This window comes from Natator depressus, chromosome 3, assembly GCF_965152275.1.
Source record: "Natator depressus isolate rNatDep1 chromosome 3, rNatDep2.hap1, whole genome shotgun sequence".
Taxonomy (NCBI): Eukaryota; Metazoa; Chordata; order Testudines; family Cheloniidae; genus Natator; species Natator depressus.
The window spans coordinates 347,654-373,328 of record NC_134236.1 but is presented as its reverse complement, the minus strand read 5'-3'; the positions used below and the strand labels follow the sequence as shown (position 1 = coordinate 373,328).

General features: G+C 52.5%; 1 protein-coding gene across 1 annotated transcript in view; it reads left to right on the top strand.

The window, feature by feature from the left end:
• The first annotated feature begins 367 nt into the window (after nt 1–367).
• The window catches only part of GCKR (glucokinase regulator), a 40,825-nt gene continuing 15,517 nt past the window's right edge, over nt 368–25,675 (top strand). Inside the window, exons 1-12 of the mRNA XM_074946730.1 lie at nt 368–427; nt 10,262–10,417; nt 11,000–11,068; nt 12,255–12,323; nt 13,372–13,445; nt 16,185–16,251; nt 16,826–16,879; nt 17,338–17,432; nt 19,911–20,016; nt 24,050–24,168; nt 24,431–24,529; nt 25,493–25,590. Of these exons, the coding sequence (XP_074802831.1) occupies nt 368–427; nt 10,262–10,417; nt 11,000–11,068; nt 12,255–12,323; nt 13,372–13,445; nt 16,185–16,251; nt 16,826–16,879; nt 17,338–17,432; nt 19,911–20,016; nt 24,050–24,168; nt 24,431–24,529; nt 25,493–25,590 (1,066 nt within the window). The remainder of the gene's footprint in view (nt 428–10,261; nt 10,418–10,999; nt 11,069–12,254; nt 12,324–13,371; nt 13,446–16,184; nt 16,252–16,825; nt 16,880–17,337; nt 17,433–19,910; nt 20,017–24,049; nt 24,169–24,430; nt 24,530–25,492; nt 25,591–25,675) is intronic.

Sequence of the window (25,675 nt, the reverse complement as noted above, 5' to 3'; positions counted from 1 at the left end):
GCTGCTGACCAGTTGCCTGGGCTCTGTGTTCTCCCTGTGCAGCAGCAATGACGCAAGCAGCTGCCCTTATCCTCCTGGGATCAGTGGTGGGGGTGGTGGAGACCCTGGAGAGATAAGCTGGGGTATCTGCCCAGCAGCAGGACATGGGGTGATAGGAGCAGTTGAAATGTAACTGTTCAGATTAATCATTACAGCGTAGGGCTGATAAGACTGGGACAAACCTCGCTGCCTGGAATGAGGGGGGAGGAGTGAGTGCCCAGTCCTTGTCTCACCCGCCTGCAGGCAGGCGACTGTTTGTACTGGAGTAACAGGTTTGGGAACCTTCGGATTCTTTAAGAGCCATCGCCATCAGTTCTGGGCCTGGACCATGCGTGGGACAAAGAAATACAGGCATGTTATTGAGACGCCAGATCCCGGCAAGTGGGAGGTAAGAACCACAGAGCAGCTTGTGGGTCTTTATTGTCTCTGGGAACTCCCCTGTGCTGGGACTGAGATAGGACACTACCCCGGGACCAGGTGCTGCCCTGGCTGCTCCAGCAGGGACAGGGCAGGAGCTTTCTTCATCACCTGCTGCCACTCCTCAACCAAACCAGCCCTGATGAGCTGGTTGCCCTGTTGCAGCCACTGCCAAGAAACCATTCCCATTCCAGTTACTAAAAAGAAAAGGAGTACTTGTGGCACCTTAGAGACTAACGAATTTATTTGAGTATAAGCTTTTGTGAGCTACAGCTCACTTCATCGGATGCATACTGTGGAAAATACAGAAGATGTTTTTATACACACAGATCATGAAAAAATGGGTTATTATCACTACAAAAGGTTTTCTCTCCCCCCACCCCACTCTCCTGTTGGTAATAGCTTATGTAAGTGATCACTCTCCTTACAATGTGTATGATAATCAAGGTGGGCCATTTCCAGCACAAATCCAGGGTTTAACAAGAACGTCTGAGGAGGGGGGGGGTTAGGAAAAAACAAGGGGAAATAGGTTACCTGGCATAATGACAGGTTTCAGAGTAACAGCCATGTTAGTCTGTATTCGCAAAAAGACAAGGAGTACTTGTGGCACCTTAGAGACTAACCAATTTATTTGAGCATGAGCTTTCGTGAGCTACAGCTCACTTCATCGGATGCATTCAGTGGAAATTGCAGAAGACATTATATACACAGACACCATGAAACAATACCTCCTCCCATCCCACTCTCCTGCTGGTAATAGCTTATCTAAAGTGATCATCAAGTTGGGCCATTTCCAGCACAAATCCAGGTTTTCTCACCCTCCGCCCCCCCACAGACAAACTCACTCTCTTGCTGGTAATAGCCCATCCAAAGTGACCACTCTCTTCACAATGTGTATGATAATCAAGGTGGGCCATTTCCTGCAGAAATCCAGGTTCTCTCACCCCCCTCCAAAAACCACACACACAAACTCACTCTCCTGCTGGTAATAGCCTATTCAAACTGACCACTCTCCTTACAATGTGTATGATAATCAAGGCGGGCCACTTCCAGCATAAATCCAAGTTTAACCAGAACGTCTGGGGGCGGGGGTAGGAAAAAACAAGGGGAAATAGGCTACCTTGCATAATGACTTAGCCACTCCCAGTCTCTATTTAAGCCTAAATTAATAGTATCCAATTTGCAAATGAATTCCAATTCAGCACTTTCTCGCTGGACTCTGGATTTGAAGTTTTTTTGTTGTAAGATAGCGACCTTCATGTCTCTGATTGCATGACCAGAGAGATTGAAGTGTTCTCCGACTGGTTTATGAATGTTATAATTCTTGACATCTGATTTGTGTCCATTGATTCTTTTACGTAGAGACTGTCCAGTTTGACCAATGTACATGGCAGAGGGGCATTGCTGGCACATGATGGCATATATCACATTGGTGGATGTGCAGGTGAACGAGCCTCTGATAGTGTGGCTGATGTTATTAGGCCCTGTGATGGTGTCCCCTGAATAGATATGTGGGCACAGTTGGCAACGGGCTTTGTTGCAAGGATAGGTTCCTGGGTTAGTGGTTCTGTTGTGTGGTATGTGGTTGTTGGTGAGTATTCGCTTCAGGTTGGGGGGCTGTCTGTAGGCAAGGACTGGCCTGTCTCCCAAGATTTGTGAGAGTGATGGGTCGCCCTTCAGGATAGGTTGTAGATCCTTGATGATGCGTTGGAGGGGTTTTAGTTGGGGGCTGAAAGTGATGGCTAGTGGTGTTCTGTTATTTTCTTTGTTGGGCCTGTCCTGTAGTAGGTAACTTCTGGGTACTCTTCTGGCTCTGTCAATCTGTTTCTTCACTTCAGCAGGTGGGTATTGTAGTTGTAAGAACACTTGATAGAGATCTTGTAGGTGTTTGTCTCTGTCTGAGGGGTTGGAGCAAATGCGGTTGTATCGCAGAGCTTGGCTGTAGACAATGGATCGTGTGGTGTGGTCTGGGTGAAAGCTGGAGGCATGTAGGTAGGAATAGCGGTCAGTAGGTTTCCGGTATAGGGTGGTGTTTATGTGACCATCGTTTATTAGCACTGTAGTGTCCAGGAAGTGGATCTCTTGTGTGGACTGGACCAGGCTGAGTTTGATGGTGGGATGGAAATTGTTGAAATCATGGTGGAATTCCTCAAGGGCTTCTTTTCCATGGGTCCAGATGATGAAGATGTCATCAATATAGCGCAAGTAGAGTATTTTACTGGTTTATGAATGTTATAATTCTTGACATAATTCTTGAATAGAGACTGGGAGTGGCTAAGTCATTATGCAAGGTAACCTATTTCCCCTTGTTTTTTCCTACCCCCCACCCCTTCCTCAGACATTCTTGTTAAACCCTGGATTTGTGCTGGAAATGGCCCACCTTGATTATCATACACATTGTAAGGAGAGTGATCATTTTACATAAGCTATTACCAGCAGGAGAGTGGGGTGCGGGGAGAGAAAACCTTTTGTAGTGATAATCACCCATTTTTTCATGGTTTGTGTGTATAAAAACGTCTCCTGTATTTTCCACAGTATGCATCCGATGAAGTGAGCTGTAGCTCACGAAAGTTTATGCTCAAATAAATTGGTTAGTCTCTAAGGTTCCACAAGTCCTCCTTTTCTTTTTGCTAATACAGACTAACACGGCTGTTACTCTGATTCCAGTTACTGTGACCCTGAAACATGGGAGGGGGAACCAGGCAGAAAAGCTGCAGCCTGGCAGTGCCAGTGTGCGTCTGTGAGTCTGGTTCTTCCCACAGTGGCTCAGCTGGTTCTGGTTCATGACGTGCAAGGAACAGACTTCAGCACAGGAGGACAGACTCTGAGGCCAGAAGGGACCGTTGTGATCATCTAGTCCAGTGGTCCCCAAACTTTTCAGGTTGCACCCCCACCCATACCCCTTTCCCCCATTCGCCTGCGCCAGGAATGGGAGCAGGGCTATGGCTCCCAGGGGTGGGGGATGCCGATATTGATAAAGGGACTGAGGCTGGGGTTGCAGCTGGGGGTGGATCTGGGGCCAGGAGTGGAGCCGGGAGGGGGGTGCTGCAGCCAGGGGCCAAGGATAGTAGTGGAACCAGGACCAGGGGCCAAGGCTGAGGACGGGGACAGGACTGGGGATGGGTGCAGAGCCTTGGCTGGTCCACGGTCAGAGGCCAAGCCCAGGGACGGGGCTGGAGCAGATCTGGGAGCAAAGCAGGGCTAGGTGGCGTTCCCTTCCATGGGGGCTGGCCCAGGCCCTGCCGTGCCCCCCCCACAATGTTCCTCCGTGCCCCCCTAGGGGGGCATGCCCCACAGTTTGGGGTCCTCTGATCTAGTCTGAACTCCTGTATAACACAGGCCAGAGAACTTCCCTGAAGTAATTTCTGCTCCAACTCTAATAGCTGAGATTGAACTAACTAATAAGAACAAAAGAACGGCCACACTGAGTCAGGTCAATGATCCATCGAGCCCAATATCCTGTCTTCCGACAGTGACTGGTGCCAGATGCTTCACAAAGAATGAACAGACCAAGGCAATTATGCATCCCCTCTTGTCGATTCCCAGGTTATGGCAGTCAGAGGTTGAGGGGCACCCAGAGCATGGGGTTGTGTCCCTGACCATCTTGGCAAATAGCCCTTGATGGACCTGTCCCCCAGGAACTGATCAAGTTCTTTTTTTGAACTCACTTATACTTTTGGCCTTCACAACATCCCCTGTCAACAAGTTCCTCAGGATGACTGTGTGTTGTGTGAAGAACTTCCTTTTGTTTGTTTTAAACCTGCTGCCTGTTAATTTTATTGAGTGACCCCGAGTTCATGTGTTATGTGAGGGGATAAATGACACTTCCTGGTTCACTGTCTCCACCCCAGTCATGGTTTATAGACCTCTGTTGAGTCCCCCCTTCGTCGTCTCTTCTCTAAACTGAACAGTCCCAGTCTTTTTAATTTCTCCTCATACGGAAGCTGCTCCATCCCTCCAATAAATTTTGTTGGACTTCTCTGTATTTTTTCCAATTCCAGTATATCTTTTTTGAAATGGGATGACCAGAACTGCATGCGGTACTCAAGGTGTGGGTGCACCATGGATTTATACAGTGGCATTTTGATATTTTCTGTTTTATTATCTATCCCATTTCTAAGGGCTCCTAACATCCGGTTTGCTTTTCTGACTGCCACTGCACATTGAGCAGATGATTTCAGAGAACTATCCATGATGACTCCAAGATCTCTTTCTTGAGTAGTAACAGCTAATTTAGACTCATTTTCTATGTATAGTTGGGCTTATTTTTTCCAGTGTGCATTACTTTGCCCTTATCAACACTGAATTGCATCTGCCATTTTGTCACCCAGTCATCCAGTTTTGTGAGATCCCTTTGTAGTTCTTCACAGCCTGCTTTAGACTTAACTTTCTTCAGTAATTTTGTATCATCTAAAAACTTTGCCATTTTACTGTTTACCCCTTTTTCCAGATCATTTATGAATATGTTGAACAGCGCAGGTCCCAGTGTAGATCCTTGGGGGACCTTGCTATTTAGCTCTTTCATTGTATAAACTGACCATTTATTCCTAGCCTTCGTTTCCTATCTTTTAACCAGTTTCTGATCCATGAGAGGACCTCCCTCTTATCCCATGACTGATTACTTTGCTTAAACACCTTTGGTATAGGACCTGGTCAAAGGCTTTCTGAAAGTTTAAATACACTATATCCACTGGATCACCCTTGTCCCCATGCTTATTGACACTCTCTCAAAGAATTCTAGTAGATTGGTGAGGCAGGATTTCCCTTTACAAAAGCCAAGTTGGCTCTTAGAATCATAGAATATCAGGGTTGGAAGGGACCTCAGGAGGTCATCTAGTCGAACACCCTGCTCAAAGCAGGACCGATCCCCAATTAAATCATCCCAGCCAGGGCTTTGTCAAGCCTGACCTTAAAAACTTCTAAGGAAGGAGATTCCACCGCCTCCCTAGGTAACGCATTCCAGTGTTTCACCACCCTCCTAGTGAAAAAGTTTTTCCTAATATCCAACCTAAATCTCCCCCACTGCAACTTGAGACCATTACTCCTCGTTCTGTCATCTGCTACCACTGAGAGTAGTCTAGATCCATCCTCTTTGGAACCCCCTTTCAGGTAGTTGAAAGCAGCTATCAAATCTCCCCTCATTCTTCTCTTCTGTAGAATAAATAATCCCAGTTCCCTTAGCCTCTCCTCGTAAGTCATGTGTTCCAGTCCCCTAATCATTTTTGTTGCCCTCCGCTGGACTCTCTCCAATTTTTCCACATCCTTCTTGTAGTGTGGGGCCCAAAACTGGACACAGTACTCCAGATGAGGCCTCACCAATGTCAAATAAAGGGGAACGATCACGTCCCTCGATCTGCTGGCAATGCCCCTACATATACATCCCAAAATGCCATTGGCCTTCTTGGCTACAAGGGCACACTGTTGACTCATATCCAGCTTCTCGTCCACTGTAACCCCTAGGTCCTTTTCTGCAGAACTGCTGCCGAGCCATTCGGTCCCTAGTCTGTAGCAGTGCATGGGATTCTTCCGTCCTAAGTGCAGGACTCTGCACTTGTCCTTGTTGAACCTCATCAGATTTCTTTTGGCCCAATCCTCCAATTTGTCTAGGTCCCTCTGTATCCTATCCCTACCCTCCAGCATCTCTACCACTCCTCCCAGTTTAGTGTTGTCTGCAAACTTGCTGAGGGTGCAATCCACACCATCCTCCAGATCATTAATGAAGATATGGAACAAAACCGGCCCCAGGACCCACCCTTGGGGCACTCCGCTTGATACTGGCTGCCAACTAGACATGGAGCCATTAATCACTACCCGTTGAGCCTGACAATCTAGCCAATTTTCCACCCACCTTATAGTGCATTCATCTAGCCCATACTTCTTTAACTTGCTGACAAGAATACCGTGGGAGACAGTGTCAAAAGCTTTGTTAAAGTCAAGGAACAACACGACCACTGCTTTCCCTTCATCCACAGAACCAGTTATCTCGTCATAGAAGGCAATTAGATTAATCAGGCATGACTTGCCCTTGGTGAATCCATGCTGACTGTTCCTGATCACTTTCCTCTCCTCTAAGTGCTTCAGAATTGATTCCTTGAGGACCTGCTCCATGATTTTTCCAGGGACTGAGGTGAGGCTGACTGGCCTGTAGTTCCCAGGATCCTCCTCTTTCCCTTTTTTTAAAGATGGGCACTACATTAGCCTTTTTCCAGTCGTCCAGGACTTCCCCGGATCGCCATGAGTTTTCAAAGATAATGGCCAATGGCTCTGCAATCACATCTGCCAACTCCTTTAGCACTCTTGGATACAACACATCCGGCCCCATGGACTTGTGCATGTCCAGCTTTTCTAAATAGTCCCGAACCACTTCTTTCTCCACAGAGGGCTGGTCACCTCCTCCCCATGCTGTGCTACCCAGTGCAGTAGTCTGGGAGCTGACCTTGTTTGTGAAGACAGAGGCAAAAAAAGCATTGAGTACTGTCAAGGTTCCTCCCCTACTCTGAACTCTAGGGTACAGATGTGGGGACCTGCATGAAAACCTCCTAAACTTACTTTCACCAGCTTAGGTTAAACCTTCCCCAAGGTACAAATTAACTTTATCCCTTGTCCCTGGATCTCCACTGCCACCACCAAACTCTAACTGGGTTTACTGGGAAATGTAGTTTGGACACGTCTTTCCCCCCAAAATCCTCCCAACCCTTGCACCCCACTTCCTGGGAAAGGTTTGGTAAAAATCCTCACCAGTTTGCATAGGTGACCACAGACCCAAACCCTTGGATCTGAGAACAATGAAAAAGCATTCAGTTTTCTTACAAGAAGACTTTTAATAGAAGTAAAGAAATCCCCTCTGTAAAATCAGGATGGTAGATACCTTACAGGGTAATTAGATTCAAAACATAGAGAATCCCTCTAGGCAAAACCTTAAGTTACAAAAAAGACACACAGACAGGAATAGTCATTCTATTCAGCACAGTTCTTTTCTCAGCCATTTAAAGAAATCATAATCTAACACATACCTAGCTAGATTACTTACTAAAAGTTCTAAGACTCCATTCCTGTTCTATCCCCGGCAAAAGCAGCATACCGACAGACACAGACCCTTTGTTTCTCTCCCTCCTCCCAGCTTTTGAAAGTATCTTGTCTCCTCATTGGTCATTTTGATCAGGTGCCAGCGAGGTTACCTTTAGCTTCTTAACCCTTTACCGGGGAGAGGATTTTTCCTCTGGCCAGGAGGGATTTTAAAGGGGTTTACCCTTCCCTTTATATTTATGACAAGTACATTAGCTTTTTCCACATCCTCTGTCACGAGGTTGCCTCCCTCATTCAGTAAGGGGCCCACACTTTCCTTGACTTTCTCTTGTTGCTAACATACCTGAAGAAACCCTTCTTGTTACTCTTAACATCTCTTGCTAGCTGCAACTCCAGGTGTGATTTGGGCTTCCTGATTTCACTCCTGCATGCCCGAGCAATATTTTTATACTCATCCCTGGTCATTTGTCCAATCTTCCACTTCTTGTAAGCTTCTTTTTTGTGTTTAAGATCAGCAAGGATTTCACTGTTAAGCCAAGCCGGCCGCCTGCCATATTTACTATTCTTTCTACACATCAGGATGGTTTGTCCCTGTAACCTCAATAAGGATTCTTTAAAATACAGCCAGCTCTCCTGGACTCCTTTCCCCCTCATGTTGTTCTCCCCGGGGATCTTGCCCATCAGTTCCCTGAGGGAGTCAAAGTCTGCTTTTCTGAAGTCCAGGGTCCGTATTCTGCTGCTTTCCTTTCCTCCTTATGTCAGGATCCTGAACTCAACCATCTCATGGTCACTGCCTCCCAGGTTCCCATCCACTTTTGCTTCCCCTACTAATTCTTCCCGGTTTGTGAGCAGCAGGTCAAGAAGAGCTCTGCCCCTAGTTGGTTCCTCCAGCACTTGCACCAGGAAATTGTCCCCTCCACATTCCAAAAACTTCCTGGATTGTCTGTGCACCGCTGTATTGCTCTCCCAGCAGATATCAGGGTGATTAAAGTCTCCCATGAGAACCAGGGCCTGCGATCTAGTAACTTCCGTTAGTTGCCGGAAGAAAGCCTCGTCCACCTCATCCCCCTGGTTCAGTGATCTATAGCAGACTCCCACCACGACATCACCCTTGTTGCTCACACTTCTAAACTTAATCCAGAGACTCTCAGGTTTTTCTGCAGTTTCATACTTGAGCTCTGAGCAGTCATACTGCTCCCTTACATATAGTGCAACTCCCCCACCTTTTCTGCCCTGCCTGTCCTTCCTGAACAGTTTATATCCATCCATGACAGTACTCCAGTCATGTGAGTTATCCCACCAAGTCTCTGTTATTCCAATCACATCATAATTCCTTGACTGTGCCAGGACTTCCAGTTCTCCCTGCTTGTTTCCCAGGCTTTGTGCATTTGTGTATAGGCACTTGAGATAACCCGCTGATCGCCCCTCCTTTCTCAGTATGAGGCAGGAGCCCTCTCCTCTCACACGCTCCTGCTCGTGCTTCCTCCCGGTATCCCACTTCCTCACTTACCTCAGGGCTTTGGTCTCCTTCCCCCAGTGAACCTAGTTTAAAGCCCTCCTCACTAGGTTAGCCAGCCTGCTTGCGAAGATGCTCTTCCCTCTGTTCGTTAGGTGGAGCCCGTCTCTTCCTAGCACTCCTCCTTCTTGGAACACCATCCCATGGTCAAAGAATCCAAAGCCTTCTCTCCGACACCACCTGCGTAGCCATTCGTTGACTTCCACGATTCGACGGTCTCTACCCAGGCCTTTTCCTTCCACGGGGAGGATGGACGAGAAGACCACTTGCGCCTCAAACTCCTTTATCCTTCTTCCCAGAGCCACATAGTCTGCAATGATCTGCTCAAGGTCGTTCTTGGCAGTATCAATGGTGCCCACGTGGAGAAGCAGGAAGGGGCAGCGATCCGAGGGCTTGATCCGGCAGTCTCTCCGTCACAGCGATCCGGCAGTCTCTCCGTCACATCGCGAATCCTAGCTCCTGGCAAGCAGCAGCAGCAGCTCGTCCCCAATATATTGTGTTCATCTCTGTGTCTGATAATTCTGTTCCTTACTATAGTGTCAACCAACTTTCCTGGTACTGAAGTTATGCTTACTGGCCCGTAATTGCCAGGATCACCGCTGGAGCCTTTAAAAAAAATCTGCATTACATTAGCTACCCTCCAGTCACGTGGTGCAGAGGCTGATTTAAGCAATAGGTTACATACCACAGTTAGAAGTTCTTCAATTTCATATGTGAGTTCCTTTAGAATTCTTGGGTGAATCCCATCTGGTCCTGGTGACTTATTGCTGTTTAATTAATCGGTTTGTTCCCAAATCTTCTCCACTGAGGCTCAATCTCAAGTGCAGCAGGTTTAGAAACCCAAAGGCAAGTTAATGCTGAGGTTGCTGAGCCCTTGCAAAATGTTTTGTTTCCTGTTCTCTAGCCCTCTTTGTTGCTCTCTTTTGTTCTCCTGGTGTGCCCTTTCTGACCCGAGACTGGACGATCCCTGGGTAGGGAGCATGTGTACAGCACCAAACACCATGGCGCCCTGATCACCGGTCGGGTTCCTAGGAGCAGCCATAATAGAAAGTAACAATAACAACAACAAAAGAACTTAAATAAGCCCATCTGATGAGTGGAGGAGGAAGGGCCGGAGGGTTGCAGTGGAGGGGCTCTCTGTCCCAGGCTAAATGCGCACAGTTGGACTAGCATATTTAGAGGCTGTGGGAGCCATTCTAGCACTGGGGCCCAGTCCCGCTCTGCCCTGGGGAGACTCTGCATCCTGTGTGCATTGCCTTTCAGCTGGCAGGGTATGAGGCAACCCTGCCCATCAGTGAGAAGTCGAACCCCATCACCAGGGAGCTGGATAAGGCTGACCCTGTGCAGATTGTCCAGCTTCTGAAGGAATGTGATGCAGAGATATTCCAGGAGGAGGACGAAGCTCTGCTTAACTATACGGTAAGTTCTCTGCCTTGCCTGCCTGTGTGTTGAGACCCCCTCGCCATAGCCACATTGGTTGTAGAGCTGTGGGAGAGCCTAGGGAAGTGGTAGGGCTGGCGTTGAGTCCTGGAAGTGCTGAGATTTGTGATAGTTTTCCCTTTGTGTTGGAGGGCATTGAAAAGCCATCAGGCTGGCCCCTGAGAAGGCTCTATCTCTTGCTCCCACTGGCCTTGCCCTCATCACCGAGAGCTTGTTGATTGTGAGGGAAGAGATAACACATGAGGGAACCCCAGTTCAGTCATTCAGAGCCCAGCAGACCAGTCAGGCCCTCACCCTGAACCCTGTATTCAGATGATGTTAATAGTCTGCCTTTTCATACTATTTCTGGTGTGTGTGTATATGTGGATGGGTGGGGCAGTAAATCTGCAGAGCCCTGAGCTTTGGAGTGAGGGGGTTACCTCATAGGCCACTGAGCCACCCCATGGAGTATGGGCCCCGCTGGGGTGAGTAACCCCACAGAGCCCTGACCTCTCCCTCACGATCTATGGGCTGGTTGGGAGATAACATCACAAAGCCCTAATCCTCTCACTTTCTTCTCAGAGACTGTACAGTGAGTCAGTGCTGAAGACCATGATTGACATTATCAGTAAAGTGCAGGAAGTCCTGAAGGTACATTGTAGTGCAGTGCACTGTGGGGCAGTGGGTGGGGTGTGGTATGGTATGGCACACTGCAGTATGGTGCAGTGAAATGTGGTGTGGTACAGTATGGTCGGACGTGCTTGTGATGCAGTATGGTGCAGTTTGGCATGAAGCAATGCAGTAGGATGTGGTATGGTGAAATGCAGTGTAGTGTGGCATGATATGGTGAAGTGCAATGTGGTTCCTATGAGGTGAGGTGCAGTGCAGTGGAATGAGCTAAAGTGTGGTGCAATGAGGTGAGACATAGTGTGTTATGGAGCAGCATGGTACAGTGAGGTGAGGTGTGCAGCTAGATGCAGTGTGGTATGGAGCAACATGATACAGAGAGGTGAGGTGCAGTGAGGTGTGTTGCAGCATGGTACAGTGTGGTGAGGTGCAGCACGATACAGTACAGGAATGGAGCTCTGAAAGGTACTGTACCCTTTGTCAGCTCTGAAAGGTACTGTACCGTTTGGACATCGTACAGGAGATGCTCAATCAGCCCTCTTTGCTGTGCTTAGTGGCATCATCAGCATGTCTGGGGAGCCATGGCTCAGTGGTTCTTGGAGTTCCACACTGGAGAGGACCAGGCCTGCCCCATCCTGGGTTCCCTCCCTCTTGCAGAGCCAGGAGAGCTGGGGACAGACCAGCCTTGGGCCATATCAGGGCCACGGCATGATAAAGGAAGAGGTGTCTCACCACAGTGAATGTGCTGCCATCACAGAGCCCGCTCCCTATTCCTAAAGGACGTGCTGGAGAGGCAGCAGGGTCTGGGGGCTCTTACCCCAGATTCTGGAGTCCATGTGCTCCCACAGCAGCCAGCTGATGGGATCCCTCAAGGCAGACATCTGGGCCTGTGGTCCAGGCCAGGTCTGGGACTCCCGGAGCAGGCAGCCATGTTCTGCACAAGTTGCAGCTTCGAGTGAGCGTGTTGCAGAGTGCGGCTGGGAGGGGGCCAAGGCCCAGGTCTCACAGGGAAGGCTGATGTGAAAGGGAAAAACACTCCTGGTCTAAGAGCCACTGGGAATCCTGAATGTTGTTATCAAAGGCTGCCACAGTCCTCAGTGCAAGCGACCGTGGCCTCTGTCTGCTCTGAGCAGCTGTGGGACTCCTGCCTCTGGCTGGGGAGATGGGCCCAGCTCTGCAGGACAGTCACCTGTCTCCATTGGTTCTGCAGGACCCACACAACACCCTTATCGTGCTGAGCGGCGGGGGCACCTCGGGCAGGCTGGCCTTCCTTATTGCCGTGAGTTGCTCCTGCTTCCTCCTCATCTCCACAGTGTGCCGGTGCAGAATCCCAGCCCTCGGGAACACCCTGGATATGCTCAGCACACCCCATCTTCCCAATGATGCACACCAACCCCCTAAGGACACAGCCTACTTGGAGATACTCAGCCCCCTACATCCTCCAGCAACGCCCCTGGCTACCCAGTGCAGCTCAGCCTCCCTGAGCCCACCCCAGAGGGGCTCAGCATCCCTCTCCATTTCCCAAGCACACTGTGCCACCATGGTCTCCTAGTGAAGCACATCCCTCTTGGGATCCCTGGAGATGCTCAACCCCCCAGCCGCACTGGCCTCAGTGGAGACACTCAGCCCCCTCCCCTCCCCAGCTCCCACAAAGATGCTCAGGTTCTCCCGGACCCATCAAGACACTTAGCTCTCCCCGGCCCCTCAGCTGTCCTGCAGGTGCCCAGCACGCCCCAGGCCTTGAACCATGAGGGGAGAGAACAGAGTGCCATGGGCTGCATGGGTGGAGCATAGGATGGCTTGAGGGTGCAGGGTGCTGTAAGCAGCACAGGGGCGCCCCAGGAAGCCATGGCAGCAGGCAGAAAGGGTGCAATGGGTTGCAATCACAAATTGCCATGAACTCTCTGGGTCAGTTCTGGCTGCCTGGGATGGGGTGGGTGCGGGTGCTCCTCTTGGGTTCGATTTCCCACTTATAATCCCTGTTTCTGCTTGTGTTATGGGGCCAGCCCCAAGCCCCTGGCAGAAATAACCGTGCACTGGAGCTCATGCCTGGACTGGAAACCTTAGGGCGAGGACCAGTAGTTTCCTGTTAGAGGTGGGCTCTACAGGGCAGATACAGCGGTGCTGGCTTAGGGGGCCTCCTATTGTGTATGTCACTGGGGAAAGGGGTCTGCTGCTGCCTCTGGCTTTGTCTTCTCTTCACAGTATGTTGTAGCTCCCTGGCCTGCACAGGCTGGGTGGTTCCTAGGATGGTTAATTTATAGACAGGTTGCTGGGGTGCATGGCCTGCCTGTTTTTGTGCCTCTCTCCTCTCTCTCTCTTCCCAGGTTTCCTTTAACAAGCTGCTGAAGGGTCTAGGTCAGCTGCCCCGTTACACGTACATCATTGCTGGGGGAGACAGGTAAGGGGGAGAGCACGTGTTTGCACTCAGCCTGGCTGAGCAGATAATGGCCTTTGCTTCCGGCTGTGGCTCTGGCTGTCTCCCAGCCAGACACTGACATTTGTCCCATCTGAGACCCTAGTGGGTAGCATCTTTCCTCCCCCACTGCCTGGCCGAGCAGGGGATGGCAGAGAGTGCTCCAGTGCACCGTTTATAGACCAGTACTGTATGTGTGGAGTCGAGTGCATGTGGGTCTCTGGTTAGCAGTTGTCAATAGGGAATGATAATCTAATGGGGGTGTTTCTAATGGAATTCACTGGTACTGGGCCTGATGCTATTCAACCCTTTAATCAATGATCTGGAATTAAATATAAACTCATGGATGACACACAGATTGTCAAAGTAAACAACGAAGAGGACAGGGCATCATACAGAGCGAGGTGGATCAATTGGTAAGCTGGCCGATTGAAACAAAATGTGGTTTAATATTGCCAAATGCCTACAGCTAGAAACGAGGACTGCAGGCCATGCCTATAGAAAGGAGACTGCATCCTGGAAAGCAGTGACTCTGCAAAGATTATGGGGTCCCACTGGACAAGCAGCTGAAAAGGAGTGTGATGGTCTGGCCAAAAGGGTGAATGCAGTTATTTGATATATAAGCAGGGGAGAAGTGAGCAGGAGCAGGGAGATGATTTCACCTCTGTATATGACATTGGTGAGACTGATACTGGTATACTGTATCCAGTTTTGGTATCCCCAGTTTAAAAGGATGTTGGAAAATTTGAGAGGGTGCAGAGAAGAGCCACAAAAATTATTCAAGGGTTGGAAAAATTCACTTACAGTGAGAGACTTACGGAGCTCAATCAGTTTAGTTCAGGGGTGGGCAAACTACGGCCTGTGGGCTGGATCCGGCCTGCGAGCCATTTTAAGCCAGCCTGTGAGCCGCACCACGTAGCTCAGCTCCGCTCCAGTGCTCTGTCTGGGGCACAGGGTAGTGGGCCGGACCATGCAGCTCAGCCCTGCTCCGGCGCTCCCGCCGGGGCACTGGGTCAGGGCTGCACCACACGGCTCGGCTGCGCTCTGGTGCTCCAGACGGGGTGCTACGTCGGAGGCCACACCAACAGCTGGGCCCCGCTCTGGTGCTCTGGCCGGGGCGCTGGGTCGGGGCCACACTGCACCATGCGGCTTGGCCCCGCTCCGGCGTGTGCGCTGGGTCAAGGGCCACACCACGCGGCTCAGACCCGCTCCAGTGCTCCGGCCAGGGCACAGATTCAGGGCCGCACTACGCGGCTCAGCCCCACTCCGGCTGGGGCACAGGGTTGGGGCCGCACTACGCAGCTCAGGCCTGCTCCGGTGCTCCAGCCGGGGCACAAGGACGGGGGACGCAGCTCCCAGAAACCACGGCATGGCCCCACTTTGGCTCCTACGCCCTCCAATGGGAGCTGCAGGGGTGGTGCCTGAGGATGGGGCAGTGTGCAGAGCCACCTGGCCGCACCTCCGTGTAGGAGCCAGAGAAGGCACATGCCACTGCTTCCGGGAGCCACTTGAGATAAGCGCTGCTCAGAGCCTGTACCCCCTGAGCCTCTCACCGGGCCCCAACCCCCTGCCCCAGCCCTGATCCCCCTCTCACTCTCCAAACCCCTCGATCCCCGCCTGGAGCATCCTCCTACACCTCAAACTCCTCATCCTCATCCCCAGCCCGACCCCAGAGCCCGCACCCCCTACCGCACCTCAACCCCAATTTTGTGAGCATTCATGGCCTGCAGTACAATTTCTATTCACTGATGTGGCCCTTGGGCCAAAAAGTTTGTCCACCCTTGGTTTAGTTAGTCAAAAAGATCAAAAGCTGATTGATTCCAGTGTCTAAGTACCTTCACAGGGAGCAAATACTGTGTACTAAAGAGCTCTTCAATCTGGTGGAGAAAAGTAGAACAAGAACCAATGGCTGGAAGATAAAGCCAGACAAATTCCAATTAGAAATAAGGCACAGGTGATTAACCATTGTAAGAAACTACCAGTAGAAATGATGGATTCAGCATCTCTTGATATCTTCAGCTCAAGCCTAGCTGCCTTTCTGGAAGATGCTTTAGTCAAAACACAAATTACTGGGCTCAGTCCAAGGGTAGCTGGGTGGAATTATTAACACATTGGCTGTGTTCTACAGGACATCAGACTACATGAGCTAATGACGCTGGTCACTTTTGACATTAACCTCTATGAATCTATGCAACCAAGCCAGCTGGAGCTCATTCAGATAGGACTGAGCTGAGGCTGGTGCACAGGAGGAGGTCTTGCTCCCACTCTGAGATTCAGTGAAGAGGGGCTTTTAGCTATCAGGTGGCAAATGGAGCCAGAAATCCCTTTTTCCCCCTGTGTTGCAGCTGGTTAACCCGGAGGCCACAAGCACCAGCTCACTGCCCATTTCTCCCAGGTGCAGGATGTGGCTGCAGTGAGCCTGGTGCTTGTGGCCTCCAGATTAACCAGCTGCAACATGTGTGCTGCACTGCACCGGGGGCAGCCCAGGCCACTTGGGCTAGAGTGACGGGGCCCATTTGGGGTCACAGGCTGCTTAGATTTCCTGTGTCCTGCCAGCTGCAGGCTGTGGAGTCTACATGTCCTGCATCCTGAGTGCATGGGGGACAGTTCTCCCTGTGCATCAGCCCTGAGAAGGGGAGCATGAGCCTGCGGGTTCCTGTGATCTGAGTGTGTGTGTTTTGGTTGTATCTGTGAGTAACTGAACAAGGTTATTTCCTCATGTAGATCCCTAGTGGTGTCTCAGGAGGGACTGGAGGACTGCGCCCTGCTGGGGATCGAGGAGCTGAGCAAGGTGAGGTCTGGAGATGGGGAAGGAGACAGACTGAAACAATACTTCAGCTGTGACCCAGAGGACCCAGTCTTGGCGGTTTCATGCACCAAGTCTCTCTGGGAAGGCAGGAAGAGGATTGCCAGGGGAGGGCATACTGTGGATTTCCAGAAGACAGCGGGCCTAAGCCCCGCACATAGCTAAGGCCCTCCTCCTTAGCCGTTGGGATGGGCCAGGGAACTGGGGCCACAGCTGAACACTGGGGACAACAAACAAAAAAACAGGGATGGGAGTAAAGGTCACAGGGTGAAAATCAGGAAGTGCCCACTGCTCCCCAAAGGCATTCAAGGGGGCAGCGAGGCAGGGCACAGCAGAGGAAGGGCCAGAGCAGCTCTGGCTTCCTCTCTCTCAACTCTGCCTGGGCAGGGTCTCCCTCTTTCCCACTGCTCAGGCAGGGAGAGGAGGGGGCAGCAAAGTACAAGGTCACCTTGCCCACTCATCCCAGTGCCGGGGCAGCCCCTCTCCCCACCCCAGCGCAGTGCCAGGGCAGCCCCTCCTCTCACCCGCACCATACTGAGTTTTCCCATTTTCTCCCCAGGTCTGTGAGGGGAAGAAAAAAGTAGTTTTCATTGGAATTTCATGTGGTTTTTCTGTAAGTATCCAATGGATATTTGCAAATTTGCTGGGAGCAGAGTGGATGCCTGGTACAGTCAGTGTTAGGAGGGGAAACAGAGTGGGTCCCTTTCATTGTCAGGGTGGGTGGGTGCAGAGTGGGTGCCTGCCATTGTCATGGTGCGGGTGCAGAGTGGGTGCCTGGTATAGTCGGGGTGGGGGGGGGGTGCAGAGTGGATGATCACAGAAGGGGGTGATGAAGTAGGTACCTGCCATAATCAAGGTTTGGGAGGGGAGTGGGTGCCTGCCATGGTAGGGTGGCTTACTGGGTGTGGTACAAGCAGTGCTCAGCATGGGGGACAGTTAGGGTGGGGATTGCAACTTGTCTTGGTTTGTACCCTTGGTTGGTCCCCTTTATGGTAGCAGGCAGGGCGGACTCTGATCTGTGCTCAGCCTGGGGAGAGTAGTTAGGGGTCTCACTGACTCTGTTTGCTACAGGCCCCTTTTGTGGCAGGACAGCTGGACTTTTGCATGAATAACCTGGACATCTTCCTGCCAGTCCTGGTGGGATTCAACCCCGTCAGCATGGCCAGGTAACAGCCAGCATGGGAGCAGGGAAGGGGCACCGTGGGCTCAGTCGCTACACCTGCCCTAGACAAGGGCCTACACCAGGCCCTAATGCTGGCATCTCCAGCCCAGAGCTTGAGGGCATCTCCAGTGAGAACCAGATCATGCTGAGATGGAACCTGCCAGTCAGCCTCCCACGTTGTCTCACCCAGTTCCCTGAAAATCTACGCGGCCCCCTGGAGCAGGGTGGGAAGCCCCTGGCAGGGCTGAGGGCCCGGCCGTCTCATGGGGATGTCAGGCCTGGGGTTGGATGGGGAAGCCCCTGGCAGGGCTGAGGGCCCGGCCCTCTCACGGGGATGTCAGGCCTGGGGTTGGATGGGGAAGCCCCTGGCAGGGCTCAGGGCCCGGCCGTCTCATGGGGATGTCAGGCCTGGGGTTGGATGGGGAAGCCCCTGGCAGGGCTGAGGGCCCGGCCCTCTCACGGGGATGTCAGGCCTGGGGTTGGATGGGGAAGCTCCTGGCAGGGCTGAGGGCCCGGCCCTCTCACGGGGATGTCAGGCCTGGGTTTGGATGGGGAAGCTCCTGGCAGAGCTGAGGGCCAGGCCCTCTCACGGGGATGTCAGGCCTGGGTTTGGATGGTGAAGCCCCTGGCAGAGGTGAGGGCCTGGCCCTCTCATGGGGATGTCAGGCCTGGGGTTGGATGGGGAAGCCTCTGGCAGAGCTGAGGGCCCGGCCCTCTCACGGGGATGTCAGGCGTGGGGTTGGATGGGGAAGCCCCTGGCAGAGCTGAGGGCCAGGCCCTCTCATGGGGATGTCAGGCCTGGGGTTGGATGGGGAAGCCCCTGGCAGAGCTGAGGGCCCGGCCCTCTCACGGGGATGTCAGGCCTGGGGTTGGATGGGGAAGCCCCTGGCAGGGCTGAGGGCCAGGCCCTCTCATGGGGATGTCAGGCCTGGGGTTGGATGGGGAAGCCCCTGGCAGGGCTGAGGGCCAGGCCCTCTCATGGGGATGTCAGGCCTGGGGTTGGATGGGGAAGCCCCTGGCAGGGCTGAGGGCCAGGCCCTCTCATGGGGATGTCAGGCCTGGGTTTGGATGGGGAAGCCCCTGGCAGGGCTGAGGGCCCGGCCCTCTCATGGGGATGTCAGGCCTGGGTTTGGATGGGGAAGCCCCTGGCAGGGCTGAGGGCCCAGCCCTCTCACGGGGATGTCAGGCCTGGGGTTGGATGGGGAAGCCCCTGGCAGAGCTGAGGGCCAGGCCCTCTCATGGGGATGTCAGGCCTGGGGTTGGATGGGAAAGCCCCTGGCAGGGCTGAGGGCCAGGCCCTCTCACGGGGATGTCAGGCCTGGGTTTGGATGGGGAAGCCCCTGGCAGGGCTGAGGGCCAGGCCCTCTCACGGGGATGTCAGGCCTGGGTTTGGATGGTGAAGCCCCTGGCAGAGCTGAGGGCCCGGCCCTCTCACGGGGATGTCAGGCCTGGGGTTGGATGGGGAAGCCCCTGGCAGGGCTGAGGGCCCAGCCCTCTCACGGGGATGTCCGGCCTGGGGTTGGATGGGGAAGCCCCTGGCAGGGCTGAGGGCCCGGCCGTCTCATGGGGATGTCAGGCCTGGGGTTGGATGGTGAAGCCCCTGGCAGAGCTGAGGGCCCGGCCCTCTCACGGGGATGTCAGGCCTGGGGTTGGATGGGGAAGCCCCTGGCAGGGCTGAGGGCCCGGCCCTCTCACGGGGATGTCAGGCCTGGGGTTGGATGGGGAAGCCCCTGGCAGGGCTGAGGGCCCGGCCCTCTCATGGGGATGTCAGGCCTGGGGTTGGATGGGGAAGCTCCTGGCAGAGCTGAGGGCCAGGCCCTCTCACGGGGATGTCAGGCCTGGGTTTGGATGGTGAAGCCCCTGGCAGAGGTGAGGGCCTGGCCCTCTCATGGGGATGTCAGGCCTGGGGTTGGATGGGGAAGCCTCTGGCAGAGCTGAGGGCCCGGCCCTCTCACGGGGATGTCAGGCGTGGGGTTGGATGGGGAAGCCCCTGGCAGAGCTGAGGGCCAGGCCCTCTCATGGGGATGTCAGGCCTGGGGTTGGATGGGGAAGCCCCTGGCAGAGCTGAGGGCCCGGCCCTCTCACGGGGATGTCAGGCCTGGGGTTGGATGGGGAAGCCCCTGGCAGGGCTGAGGGCCAGGCCCTCTCATGGGGATGTCAGGCCTGGGGTTGGATGGGGAAGCCCCTGGCAGGGCTGAGGGCCTGGCCCTCTCATGGGGATGTCAGGCCTGGGGTTGGATGGGGAAGCCCCTGGCAGAGCTGAGGGCCAGGCCCTCTCATGGGGATGTCAGGCCTGGGGTTGGATGGGGAAGCCCCAAGGCAGGGCTGAGGGCTGGGCCCTCTCTTGGGGATTTCAGGCCTGGGGTTGGATGGGGAATCCCCAGTGCCTGGGTCAGGCCCAGGCCTGCTCACGGGGATGTTAGTCTCTGAGGCAGGGTGAGGTCCTTGTCCCAGGCCTGTTTGCAGTAGGTCTCTCCTGCAGGAATGATAAGATCGAGGGCTGGCACTCTACCTTCCGCCAGGTGGCTGAGCGGATGCAGAAGCTCCAGGAGTCGCACAAAGCCTTTATCCTCAATCCTGCTGTGGGGGTAGGTGACAGGTTCCACCCGGTTTTTGGATCTTCTCCAGAATGCTGCATGGAAATCCTCTTTGGGTTGGGCCCCTCCTCAGTGAAGGGCTGTCCCTAACGTTCAGCAAAGAGTTCTGATGAGACAGGGCCAGCAGGATCAGTTACAGAAAACTGGGGAGAAAGGGGCTGGGACTGAGAGAGAGCTCTGCAGATCCCTGGGGTAGAGGGCCAAGGCCTCTGCGATCAGAGCAGCCCAGCTCCTGCTCGGAGTCGACCTGTGGGGGTCTGGATCTAATACAGGTGAGTGCTGCGTCTGAACAGGCTCCAGGACTGGGGTTACACCTCACCCCATTGCCATGGGAATAGCACAGGACCAGAAGCTCAGGCAGGAGGGAGCTCCCGCTGCTAGTGGGGCTCTGTAGGCCTCCAGCATTTATTTGTTCCCCCTCTCATGCACAAAAGGTGCTTGGGGCTTTTGGGATCCCTGCACAGGAGCATAGTCAGGTGACAACAGGAACAGCAGGATGAGACGAGGCAGGCCAGGGCAGAAAGTGGGGTGAGCCAGGCCAATGGGAGCACTGCTGGCGCTGGGAGGCAGCTCTGCCTTTCAGCATTGCTCTTGTGATCTGTGTCTGTGCAGCAGGCAGGATGGGGACGGGAGCTAGAGCTGTGTGTTGCAGTCACACCCCATCCCTGTCCTCAGATGCCCCAGAAACTTCTCGGAATCTCTTGGTTGAGTGGCAACTTTGTGTGGTTTCTTTACATTCCCGCCACCAACCCCAATACAATCCCAGGCAGCAATATTATAGACAGGGCTTCTCACCCATTAGCCCTTTCCCTCAGCGCTGGGGAGGAACAGAGGTCTGTGAACAGACTGGGCTCAGCTCCTCTCCCTCTCTCCCCCAGTACTGCCTGTCCTTTTTATACCCCTCAGCTAATGGACTAATTGGCTCATCCAGCCTCCCAGCCGGTTAGCTTACACATCCCCAGCAGTCTTTTGCAGGTGAGCTGACTGCGGCCCGGATTCCCAGTAGGGGCAAGCTCCCAGCACTCTGGTCACAGGTACTTGTTCCAGCTCCATGAGAAGTGCTGCCTGCAGGGACAGCTGTGATCTGCATGCAGAATGCACTGTGTCCCAGAAGCCCCAGTTCTGGGCTGGTCTCCCCAGTTGGACAAGCTGCCCATGAACATCTGCAGTGAGAGACTGAAACTCAGTGGTTTCTGGCCTCGGTTCAGTGTACCAGTATGTTCTAAGGAAAGCAAGGAGTGAGAGCAGCAGAATAAGGACAATGGATTTCAAAAAAGCCAATTTTAAGAACTTCAGATAACTGCTATGTAAGGTCCCATGGAAAGAAAATCTAAGGGATAAAGGAGTTCAGGAGAACTGGCAGTTTCTCCAGGAGACCATATTAAAGGCACAATTGCAAACTTCCCATATCAAGGAAAGATAGGATGAATAATAAGAGGTCAGTATGGCTTCATCAGGAGCTCTTCAATGACCTGAAAACGAAAAAAGAATTCTACATAAAAGGTCTGATTGCTAAGGAGGAGTACAAAAGAACGGCCTGGGCATGTAGGGACAAAAGCAGAAAGGCTAAGGCACAAAATGCGTCATACGTAGCAAGGGACATAAAGGCAATAAGCAGAGGCTCTTTAAATACATGAGGAACAAGAGAAAGATGAAGGAAAATGTAGGTCCTCTCCTTAGCAGGGAAGGAGAGCTAATGACTGATGACATCAAGAAGGCTGAGGCATTTAATGCAAGATACTCAACACAATATTGTTGAGAACTCGTGGAGGATGGGTGAGGTCCCAGTGGACTGGAGAAGGGCAAACCTAATACCAATCTTTAAAAAAAGGAACAAAGAGGATCCCAGGAATTATAGATCAGTCAGTCTAACTTCAATACCTGGAAAGATACTGGAACAAATTATTAAACAATCAGTTTGTAAGCACCTGGAGGATAATAGAATCACAGAATATCAGGGTTGGAAGGGACCTCAGGAGGTCATCTAGTCCAACCCCCTGCTCAAAGCAGGTCCAAATCATCCCAGCCAGGGCTTTGTCAAGCCTGACCTTAAAAGCCTCAAAGGAAGGAGATTCCACAACCTCCCTAGGTAAGGCATTTCAGTGCTTCCCCACCCTCCCAGTGAAAAAGTTTTTCCTAATATCCAGCTTAAACCTCCCCCACTGCAACTTGAGACCATTACTCCTCGTTCTGTCATCTGCTACCACTGAGAACAGTCTAGATCCATCCTCTTTGGAACCCCCTTTCAGGTAGTTGAAAGCAGCATTCAAATCCCCCCTCATTCTTCTCTTCCACAGACTAAACAATCCCAGCTCTCTCAGCCTCTCCTCATAAGTCATGTGTTCCAGTCCCCTAATTATTTTTGTTGCCCACCTCTGGATGTTTTCCAATTTTTCCATATCCTTCTTGTAGTGTGGGGCCCAAAACTGGACACACTACTCCAGATGAGGCCTCACCAATGTCAAATAGAGGGGAACGATCACGTCCCTCGATCTGCTGGCAGTGCCCCTACTTATACATCCCAAAATACTGTTAGCCTTCTTGGCAACAAGGGCACACTGTTGACTCATATCCAGCTTCTCATGCACTGTAACCCCTAGGTCCTTTTCTGCAGAACTGCTGCCTAACCATTCGGTCCCTAGTCTGTAGCGGTGCATGGGATTCTTCCGTCCTAAGTGCAGGACTCTGTACTTGTCCTTGTTGAACGTCGTCAGATTTCTTTTGGCCCAAACCTCCAATTTGTCTAAGGCCCTCTATATCCTATCCCTACCCTCCAGCGTATCTACCATTCCTCCCAGTTTAGTGTCATCTGCAAACTTGCTGAGGGTGCAGTCCATGCCATCCTCCAGATTATTAATAAAGATATTGAACAAAACCGGCCCCGGGACCGACCCTTGGGGCACTCCACTTGATACTGGCTGCCAACTAGACATGGAGCCATTGATCACTACCCGTTGAGCCCAACGATCTAGCCAGCTTTCTATCCACCTTATAGTGCATTCATCCAGCCCATACTTCTTTAACTTGCTGACAAGAATACTGTGGGAGTCCGTATCAAAAGCTTTTTCTAAAGTCAAGGAATAACATGTCCACTGCTTTCCTCTCATCCACAGAGCCAGTTATCTCGTCATAGAAGGCAATTAGGTTAGTCAGGCATGACTTGCCCTTGGTAAATCCATGCCGACCGTTCCTGATCACTTTCCTCTCCTCTAAGTGCTTCAGAATTGATTCCTTGAGGACCTGCTCCATGATTTTTCCAGGGACTGAGGTGAAGCTGACTGGCCTGTAGTTCCCCGAATCATCCTCCTTCCCTTTTTTAAAGATGGGCACTACATTCGCCTTTTTCCAGTCATCTGGGACCTCCCCCGATCGCCATGAGTTTTCAAAGATAATGGCCAATGGCTCTGCAATCACATCCGCCAACTCCTTTAGCACTCTCGGATGCAGCGCATCCGGCCCCATGGACTTGTGATTGTCCAGCTTTAGTCTTGAGAAAAGACGACTGAGGGGGACCTGATAGTCTTCAGATATGTTACGGGCTATTATAAAGAGGATGGTGATCCATTGTTCTTCACATCCATTGAGGATAGGACAAGAAGTAATTGGCTTCTATGCAGCAAGGGAGATTTCGGTTAGGTCTTAGGAAAAAGTTTCTAACTATAAGGGTAGTTAAGTTCTGGAATATGTATCCAGGGGCAGTTGTGAAATCTCCATCACTGGAAGTTTTTCAGAACAGGTTGGACAAACACCTGTCAGGGATGGTCTATATGGTGTTCTTGGTCCTGCCTGAGGGCAGGGTCTTGACTTGATGACCACTCAGATCATTTCAAGCCATACATTTATATGATTCTAGGGAGTACCTGCCCGGGATGGGGCTGCTTGGAAGATAGTCTTTGATCCCACAGGATGGGGTGCACAGGGAGTGGGGTTTAATTTCCCAGTACACTCAGGATGGGGGCTTGGGGAGTGGGTTTGAGCCCCAGTGCCCATGTATCATTCAGTTCTCTCTCTCCCACTGCCTCAGCCTGAAGGCATCAGTGGCTCCTCATGGATGAAGGGTGGGAGTGCCACCAAGATCCTGCTAGAGACGTTGTTGCTGGGAGCACACAAGACAGTCTCCAAGGACACTGACATCTCAGAGAAGTAAGTCTCCGGTTACAGAGCTAGTAGGCTACACTAGGCAGGCAACCTCCCCCCAGTGCTGGAGTCCCCTGCTTGACTGGGTACCCAGCTGGCCTATTGTTATGGTCGGGGATTGGCTGGGAATATTGATGTCATGCTGGGACATTGGGAAAGGACCTCCGCACTTGACTGCTCCTGGTCAGTCTGTGAATGGCATTAGGGCAGACAGGAGCTTGGCATGCACAGGTCCCATGAGTCCTCTCTATGTTCTTCCAATGTGTAGGTGCCTCCTGGAAATCCTGAGGACATATGAACGTGCTCACAAAGTCACCTATGCCCAGAGCAAAAAGATTGCAGCCTTGATGAAGCAAGCAGGCACCAGGTGAGGTGGGCAGGCATCTCCATTTCTGCTGGAGAGGTGGGGGCTGGGGATAGAAGGAAGGGGGAGAGGAAAGACGTGTAGGGTGCAGGACTACTCAGTGAACAGTGCGTGGGGGTGAGATGTGGTATATCAGATCCTCTGAGGCCCCCTGCTGGAGGCCTCATGGCCCTGGCACACTCTGCCCCCCAAAAAAGGCAGTAGAGAAGTCCTCCAAGCTACCTAGAGTGGGTGTGTAAGACACAGCCCAGCAGCCTAGTATAAGAAGAGCTGCAGGGCCAGAGGCAGTTCAGTTCCTTCTGGAGCTATAGGGGTGTGGCTGGTGCATTCCTGGCTGGATGAGCTACAGAACCCCAGACAGGGCAGCACTGCCAGAAGCCGGGGAGAGCAAGAAGGAGCCCTGAGCTGCTTGCTGGGACTCCATTAGGACAAGACCCTGAGGTAAGGGTGAAGATGGCATGGGGCCATGGGGAAGTAGGTTGGGGAATTAGAGAAGCCATGCAATATAATTAAAGGGACACAGCAGATGGCTACACTCTACAGGGTCCCTTGGCTGGGACCCAGAGTAGTGGGTGGGCCCGGGTCTCCCCAACCCTGCATTAGCCACTGTGGGGGAAGTGGCCTGGGCGGTGAGACAGCCCAGAAGGGGAACTGAATTATAGTGGCCCAGCTGGAGAGCTGTAGCCAGGAAGCCCAAGAGGGCTAAGACATTGTCTCCAGGGAGGGAGCTCTGGGGCGCTGTTCTATCCCAGAGCAGGTACAATCAGAGAGAGCAGCACACACACTTGGCCAAGGGGATGTTCACGAGGGGTGAATGCATCCTGTTACAGGGGGGAAACAGCCAATTAATACCCAGTAACCCCCCGTGCTGTGCTCTGCCCTGACCCCGCAATAACCCCCTGTGCTGTGCTCTGCCCCTACCCTCTGAGCACCCTGAGTAACCCCTCTGTGCTGTCCTTTCCCCAGCTTGCAGAAGAAGGCCTGTGTGTACATGGTGGGCTGGCACACACTGGGCATCATTGCCATCATGGATGGTGCGGAATGCATCCCAACGTTTGGGGCAGGTAAGGGAACTGGCTGTGTTGGAAAGAGCCCTGATGCCTCAAGTAAAGGGTCCCTGTGATGTGAGAGAGGTGTCCAAGCTCCTTG